The 8,600-nt window shown below is 32.8% G+C and overlaps 1 protein-coding gene and 1 long non-coding RNA gene across 3 annotated transcripts; one reads left to right on the top strand and one right to left on the bottom strand.

The window, feature by feature from the left end:
* The first annotated feature begins 1,787 nt into the window (after positions 1-1,787).
* On the top strand, positions 1,788-4,671 carry LOC149489783 (uncharacterized). The gene is made up of 2 exons (XR_016318331.1): positions 1,788-2,052; positions 2,436-4,671. It is a non-coding gene; the product is annotated as an uncharacterized LOC149489783 (long non-coding RNA).
* A 173-nt stretch (positions 4,672-4,844) lies between these two features.
* On the bottom strand, positions 4,845-8,078 carry LOC149489782 (uncharacterized). 2 transcript variants are annotated; one of them, XM_089714535.1, is made up of 7 exons: positions 7,991-8,078; positions 6,820-6,911; positions 6,263-6,440; positions 5,813-5,943; positions 5,584-5,647; positions 5,385-5,505; positions 4,845-5,093 (listed from the first exon to the last, which is right to left on the bottom strand). In XM_089714535.1, exons 2-7 carry the CDS (start codon positions 6,908-6,910, stop codon positions 4,890-4,892), a joined length of 789 nt encoding a protein of 262 aa, XP_089570661.1. In that variant the 5' UTR covers position 6,911; positions 7,991-8,078; the 3' UTR covers positions 4,845-4,889. The 2 variants fall into 2 exon arrangements, with proteins under 2 accessions (XP_089570661.1, XP_089570660.1); XM_089714534.1 differs by having other exon boundaries at positions 7,929-8,014.
* Positions 8,079-8,600: the final 522 nt, after the last annotated feature.

The following is an 8,600-nucleotide window of genomic DNA, read 5'->3' as shown; positions in this document are numbered from 1 at the left end:
TTGTTATCTCTGAATGACCGCGTCGCTCACCTCACCTTGTAACATGAAAAGCGGTACGCTGCGTAAACGATAAAGTAGTGTATGAAGAGCGATAGGTAGGTATAGGTTTTGTGATAACATAATACTTCGTGTCATTGTACGAATTTCCGCCTGCCCTAGGAATATACTATAGATAGAATCCGCCTAGGCGGTCCGCCGCGCCCCGTACAGATGGACGCAGGAGCATTACAGCGCCACGGCCCGTTGCGATGCGACCCGCCCCGATCCGTCCCTAATGGACGCCTAGCATAAGATTGCGACTAAATGACTTGTATCCATGGTTATGAATAAATTATTTAAAAAAAAGTCGGTCATTCAAAATATGTATTTCAAAGTGAATACCACAGAGCAAGTCACAGAGCAAGTAATATAGTAGTGATTAGGCATTACTGGGCATCACCAAGTTACGAATTGGTCGAATTGGTCTATGAAATAGATTTCACAATAGAGTAAGGCCGCGTTTCCACCTGCAAGTAGACTTGCAAGTTACTGTCAGACAGACTGTTTTCTTGCAGATGGACAGGAGGCCTAAGATCCCAGAGCCGTAAGAAATAACTTATTTTCTAAAGCATATAACTTTCGGTTCACAGTAGTCTCTAGTGTGCTTTTTAATACCTGAATGTTTGTGGATCTCTAACGGAGATACCTGCTCCACCTGAGCCAAAACTTTTATCAGGCGCTATATGTATAGCTCTAATAAATGAACTTAATTCATTTTTAATGTCTGATTTTTTTATATAATATGTTATTACGATAATTCAGTCAAATTACAATGATCAAACATCCCCTCAACACAAAAATTACTCAACCATGAGTACCTATGAGCGCGAGTGCACTATATGGCTCTGGGATCTTGGACCACAACTATGACATTGGGGCCTTCAAGTTAAGAACGTAGGTACTTATCATTAAAATGCCGGCAAAGCACCTGTAACGTAGGTGGTGCGTAGTGGTCACTTAACATCAGGTGGCCCGCCTGCTCGTTTTTAGTAGATATATCGGTTTCGGTCGACCGGGAAGTCCCATATACTCCTCCCATCTCGATGGGATGCGTAATGTATTTTTTCAGCTTTACCCCGGCAATTGTCGGAAAATATAAATAATTCCGACTTTGTGGACCACCAAAACTGCCTTTAATCCATTATTCCGCAACACCGTACAAAAATCATGCAGACAAGGGAAAAAAAATCTCTACCTGTATGCACTTTCGAATTCTCATCAGCCCCCCTAGTCAAGTGGCTTTCTGTTAGCGTAGCGTTCAATAGAATAGACTACGAATGTATAAGATTGACGTAAGCTGTAGATACGTTTATCTACAGCCTACGTCAATCTCATACATTCGTAGTCTATTCTATTGAACGCTACGCTAACAGAAAACCACTTGACTAGGGGGGCTGCACTCAATTGGACAGCTTACAAGTGACGGCATAGTGCTGAATCTTATTATTTTATGCTCATAAATCGTTCTCGTTAGGTCACCTGGTGGTTAAAATGACCCAAGGTTTTTTTTTCAACATGGGCCTGTAGTCTATACTGACCGCGAAATTTCATCCCGACGCGACGCCGCTAGTCCATGCAAAAACCTTGTGCCTTTTGTAATAAAATAACTCCTTTTGTAATAAAATAACTTCATTCATTCATTTAAATCATTCATTGAATTAGGCTGTATACAGTAAAATCATTGCCGTTGAATATTATGGCAGTTTCAAACTTTCAACCTCTGTGGTTTCAACTTGTCATTTAGACGTTTACAATTTACATGAACATGATTCATAATTTACGCTTTGATTTCGGAAATTAAGTCGTGTGATAATCTAATATGACCGAAATTTCAATGTATCATTTTATTTAAACTCTGATGAGCCAATTGTCAAACTCAAACGGGATTCAAATTTCAAACATCACAAGGCACAAAGTTGAATTGAAAAAAACAAAAAGAACGATCAACACTACTGATTTCAATTAAAACTAAACCTATTATTTAAATTGATGTGAATATTTTTGAAATATAAGGTAATTTTCCTAGATAATATGTAAATACACGCCCTTAACTAACGTTGAGATAACTTCAAATCAATAAAAGCCTCGTTTCTATGTAAACAAACATGTATCTTTAGAAAACATTGCAGCAACATTTAATATTTTATACGTTACAATCTTAGTTACAATCTATACTGCAATATTTAACTTCCTTATATTATGCTGACCAGATCAGTAGGTACAGTAATCAATTTAAATAATTATAGTGTTGGTTTTATTTCTTATTGCAAACTCGCAATGATTTAATTTATACCATTTTAAATTTCTGAATTAAAATAACATATAATACAGAACTAAAGATTCTTCTCCCTATAACTGGAAAAACTGTAGAGTAAAGAAGCAGTGTTATTTTTCAGCATGAGTTCAAACATACAGCAACCGCCAGCGCCTCGTGAGCGTCACCCGCCACCGGAGCCCCGGCCGCGCCAGTCGCCTCCCCAACCGCGGAAAACGAACGCCCAACTGCCTCCGCAGCCAAGGGAGAGGCAGCCTCCACCGCAACCCAGGGAACGTCAACAACCCCCCAAACCCAAGGAAAGGCAAATACCTAACTAAATATTATTGTCATATAATCATATTCATCATAAGTCGGAATTATTTTTATCTTTTCCTATTTCGTATATTGTGATATGTAAAATAAGATTAAATTATGAGTTTTAACTCAATTCTTATAAAGATTTACATATATGTGTGGCTATCTTTATTTAACATGATGCAAAAATTGCTACTTAAATATAACCATTAAGAAAAGTGGTCAAGTATACTATATACTTATTACATTATAATAATTATACATATTAATTTTGAATTATGGACAGTTTCTATGGTAGGTACTTATTATAAATAAATAAAAAATTGTGAATGGATTGAGCGGATGGTTAAAAAAAGAAAAAAATATTCTGAAAATTTGGACAGTAGTATGTAGTTGTTTTAAAAGTGAGATCTTTTGGAAATTAATAATCTGAAGGGGAATTGTATGGCGGCTAATATTTATTTAATATAAATTAAATTTAAACAAAGTCTGTATGTATGTAGGATGTAGGTACATAATAGGCATTGGGAAATAAATGCAATATAGCATTTTTATTATGTGACAAATTAAACATATACTATCATTAATTGCAAACATCATACCTATTAAAGGTAAACAAGAAATAACTACCTACTTAATAATAATTTCTGGGATTTTTGTATTAGTAACGGTTAAGTAATTATTATTTTAAATTTGAGAATATATTATGTTAATTTTATTTCAAAGTTTTATTAATGTTGGGTAGTCTTTAAAATATTAATGTACCTTTAGATATGTAGTTACCTATAATTGTGTTGAAGAAACATAATTGTTAAAAAATAGTTTATAAAAGTAACTTCTGCATTGATTATTAAACAGGCAACAACTGCCAAAACTGTGATAAAGATATTTTTTCTAAAACTGTTGCATCTTTTATAATATTTTATTAGAAAATGTTGGAGTAAATCACATATACATAATTTCACAAAAATAATTATAAAAATTGAAATACGAAAATCATAGAAGTATGTATTTTCTACTAATATATTAATTTATTTGTATGATATTCAATAATATTGATCTGCAAAACAATGTTACAAAATTTTAAGAATTTTTGCATTTAAACTGACTATTATTCTTACTCCAATGTGTTCTAATTCAACTTTACTACATTTTCAACTCTATACATGTTGATGTTGCATTGTATTTACCATAGCTGTAAGTTTTCTATTCCTTCTTTTTGTAATGCTGTAGTAGTTGAGTTTTTATTGACTTGGTAATAAACTATACCTAACTAAATTGAAAGATTATTAATTACTTCGAAACCCAAGGAAAATATACCTAACTTATGCAGAAGAATCAAAAAGAATCTGATAGAACTTCTATATTTTGTATGCACACTGTAGCATGAGTTTAATAGGAATGCGGGCTTTCCACCAGAGATGTGCTATGCAGCTATGCTGCGTGGATGAGAACTTAGGACAAAGGTCGAGTAAATGATAAATTTATTACAACTTAGACTTTGTTCTGTCTCGCAACAATGTTACTTGAATGCTTTATGAAGTCAGTGTTCAAAAATAAAATTACGTTGAAATCATACGTTACATTTTATTCGACAATGAACAATTGAAATAAAGGACTGATATCTGGATAAGTTAACGCGAATAAACACATATGCGTGGGCTGAACGGATGTATATGCTTAACCTCGATAATGATGTGGCGATTTCTGCTTCCAAACATATGAGCAGTCACCGAGGATCTCTCGACCCCTTCATACTGTTGTGAGTCTCACCAAAATGTGGCCAAGAATATTATTAGCTGCAATAACATTGATCGTATTATGCAGTCCTGCACTATCTGCACTTATTCGAGGAGAACTCTATCAATATCCAGAAGTTGTACAGGAATATGATGTTATCATAAAGAATATCGATTTCGATGACTCGCCGGTTTACACCAATGATTGTCCACCAGGATCCCAATTGGACATATCTGGGATGTGCCGCGAAGTTTGGTGAAGTGTGATAAAAGTTCATTATAAGTGTTTATTAAAGGCTTATTAAATCGGTGTTGAGCTTGTTCTGTGTTTTACTCATTTTAATGGTATTTGGTAGAATTGTTAAAAAAATCTAAAACACGGATTAAAAAATTGCATACGTTTTGCTTTTTATTTTCAAATTGTATGTTATAAATATAGAGCGAAGAAGGTTAAAATATATTATTTTACCTTTAGTCAAGTAACAAAAAAAAACAAAGCAATAAATAATCAATTTATATTTAACAGCAAGATGTTCAAATTAGGGTCTTGGTAAAATGGCGGCGATCCATGGCCAAGAGTTGAGTTGGTTCAGGACCGGATTTAGAACGGAAAGTACGATGTTGCTGGCGAGCTTGGAGATGGCGCCCTGGAAGCGGTTCACGTAGTCGATGATCACCTCTTCGACGACGGAATTAACTATGCCGTCAATGTCTCCACCTCCGATGACTCCGGACAGCTTGGACTGGAAGACATAAAGTGAAGTTTAAATAGTATCTAGGTAGGCAATGTTTAATGTTACATTTTTTTGTAATTCAATACAGTGTAAGATTTTAAGCATTTTAGGTAAATGTTTTTGTGCTTAATGGAGTAGATATCGTGCATTTTTCTCTAATAGATAGTCTTATCGGACAATACCACAAAAGTTTAGTTAGTGTGGTATTAAAAGTTTGTCGCCATATTGATTTGATTTCAATCGCGGTGTTTTGTTAGATAATTTTCATTATTTCTCAATATTGATACAGCAAGTACATACCTCGAAATGTGGCAGTTGGAAAGATAAATTTTCAATTCTGTCAATAACGGTAGCTTGGTCGTTGTCTGTAGACTGTTTCAAAAACAGCTTAGCTTGGAATCTGAATCCTTCGACGATGAACCTAAAAATAGTATTAAATTAAATAAAAGAAGCATAAAGCACCAAAAAGACTAAAGTAAAAATAAAAGTAATAACTTACTCAGCTTTTCCGTCTCCATATAAAGGAATAGCTGTTAGAAGATCACCGGTGAGATCATAGTGTCCTGTAAGTTAATTTATTCAATGGATATTATTGTTCCGAGTGTATTAAAAGTATCACAATATTCAATCAACCCTTTGTTAGCTTCATAGAAAAAAAAATACGTAGACGTTACCACTTGACTTTATTTAATACTAGAAACGATTAATTTATATGTAAAATAGCTTACCAGCCGAAATAGTTAGACGGGGAACTGAGATATCAATATCGAAAGAAAGGTCTGATAGTTTGAGATCAGACTTGTGGACAATAAAGCCTCCAAGACCAGTCACTAATACATCGGCTAATTGCAGGTCTAAGCTGCGAATAAACAATAATAATATATTAATTAGACTATACATTAAATATTATGTTATAAGAAGATACTGCAGAGTGCAGTAGGTAGTTACTAGTTTTAATATGTTACTAAACACCCAATAAATATTTCAAATCTGCAACTTATCCAAGGCTAATTACTTAAACTAAACTAAAACTATATAATATGTATTGTCTTCTTTTCCACTAACATATTCACGATATTATATAGGTTTATTTAGTAAAAGTGCATAGTAAGTGGCACTTACTATGCACTTACTAAGTGCATAGTTATCATTCAAAAGTAGGTACATTTAATGCTTACTTTATAAGGCCAGCTGGCACATCTAAGTGAAGATTGTCTACAACGAGAGGGTCCAGGGGAGGAAGGCCGAGGAGGGCCGATCCATCTCTGATGAAAATACGGATGATGTTGATTATTTGGCGAATCAACTGGTTTATGAGGAAGTTGCGATTTTCTGGAGATGCGTTTGCAAACGCAGCTGTAAATAATAATAATATTCTATGAAAATAGTGGTAGTAATTATTTTCTATAAAAATGAGATCTAGGTAGATATATCTATTCTGACTGAGGCATAGTACCTACGGCCTACCATAAGCTATATATTATTAAGTACATATGTCTTTTACTTACTTAGCTCTTAATTTTGGTAGTTAAAATAACATTGGTTAACATTTAAAGTTTCTGACACACGTACATAGGTTCTACATAGGTTATAGGTATCTGTTATACCTAAACTGTAGCAGTTTGTGACCTTATCAAATGCATCGTACCCATTACCAATGAAAATCTTGAAGTAATCAATGAAGGAAGAAAATGAGTTACTTAAAAAATAATATTTTATGTAGGTAACTACCCACCTACGTCAATATCGAAAACATCTTGCTTCACTTCCGTATTAGGCGCGGCCGTCGCTACAGCAGCTACCAACAATATAATTGCTATCTTCATCCTGAAAGTAATAACATTATTAATTAGGTACATAACATATTTAATGTTTATTCATACATTTATCAAGTAGTCTTAAACGCAAACATACAAAAATATACCATTTCCTATGACTATATTTTGTTTAACTATTGTAAAAAGCAATGTTATGTCAGATATCAAAACCTCGTTATTATATCGTCATTAACATAATACGGAAATAATGGGTGTACTGGAAATATAATGACCTACATACTCTTTGCATTCGACTTTGCTCATCACTACCTATACATAGTATAAAACAAAGTCGTTTTCTCTATCCCGATGTTCCGAAGTATGTATGCACTATGAAACTGAATTTAATGCGATTTTTTTTAAATAAATAGAGTGATTCAAGAGGAAGGTTTTAGTAGTACCTATAATTTATTAGGTTTTAGATAAAGCGGGCGAAGCCGCAGGCGGAAAGCTAGTATTAACTGTATTATATAAACTAGTAAGTAAACAGTAGGTATGTAGGGTTATAGATACCTACGAAAAAAGAGTGAAGAATGTCAGAGCAAGGAAAGGGGCCTATAAATACTAATATTACTCTCTTCCCGCTCTTTAAAAAAAACATACGATCTTTTCTTCAAAGGTCCAATATTGTAGTTGTTCGGAAACATCGCAATTTTTATTTATTATTTAACTACATATAAGGACATATAATAAATTTTAAAGATTAAACTATCAGTTTGTTAAAAAATTAAAATGTAAATATATAATACATATATTATGTATATATTATGGGTATAATATTATATAGGTATTTAATATTATATAGTTACATAAAGGGTGGGTAATATTTTTATAAAAAAATGATTGGCAATGAATATATTGACCCGGCCTGTACCTACACTATTTAACCACGGCGATGTAAAAGTAGGTAGAATAAGAAAATTTCGCGTTGAATTTTATAAAACACATATTTTATTAGGTACTTATTAATATTAGTATTTTAATAACATAGTCTTTAAAATTTATATTGTAATTGAATCCTACTTACGTGTCACCAATTGGATGCTTATGAAAATGTATTAGGTGTTACAGAACTTGAGGAAAACCCACCTGTGTTTTGCTTGAGCCAAAAATCTACTGGTCGCTCATAAAAACAATTAATTAAAAAATCAGCGATCACCTGCGACAAATAAATCAGAGATAGGACAATAATCAACCTAATTACTTGATTAATCAATATTATCTAAAAACAATAAAACTATTCATTGTTAAATCCTGTAAAATAAACTATTGTTATGGATAAACTGATTTTATCTTTACGCATTATTTAGGTAGGTAGTAGGTACTGTGGTAGGTACATATGGAAGAGACAAAGTAGGTATAGTATATTATTATAACTAGTTTTTATTGTTTATATAGATCATAAATACTCAATACATGTAACTTCATTATTATTTTAATGTGGTTTTTAATTTTAATTATTAACTATTTTTACTAAAATTATTAACTAACTACTATTTTTACTGCAGTATCTTACGTAAATTTTATTTGATTTTCTTGCTAGACTGTAGGTACTTAAATATTTTAACATATTAGTAACCTATATAGACTAGAGAAGATAATTTTTGAAACAAAAAAAAATCGCAGTCGGATGAAACCTATTAGAAAAGGAGGGGAATATGATAAAAATGTAAGGAAAAATAAATTACGGTCAATCCGA

This window comes from Colias philodice, chromosome 3 (genome assembly GCF_061535455.1).
Source record: "Colias philodice isolate Cphi_HAF_F1 chromosome 3, ilColPhil1 Martin Lab GWU primary, whole genome shotgun sequence".
In the NCBI taxonomy this organism is placed as follows: domain Eukaryota; kingdom Metazoa; phylum Arthropoda; class Insecta; order Lepidoptera; family Pieridae; genus Colias; species Colias philodice.
The sequence above is the reverse complement of the archived record's forward strand: the minus strand, read 5'-3'. Positions and strand labels throughout refer to the sequence as shown.

What these genes read in the sequence shown, in the direction of transcription:
- LOC149489782 (XM_089714535.1), bottom strand. Translation starts at nt 6,910, where the DNA reads ATGAAGATAGCAATTATATTGTTGGTAGCTGCTGTAGCGACGGCCGCG. An exon ending in CCGTCTAACTATTTCGGCTG is followed by an intron (nt 5,648 to 5,812) that starts GTAAGCTATTTT and finishes ATTAACTTACAG; the next exon opens with GACACTATGATCTCACCGGT. An exon ending in TATGGAGACGGAAAAGCTGA is followed by an intron (nt 5,506 to 5,583) that starts GTAAGTTATTAC and finishes TACTATTTTTAG; the next exon opens with GTTCATCGTCGAAGGATTCA.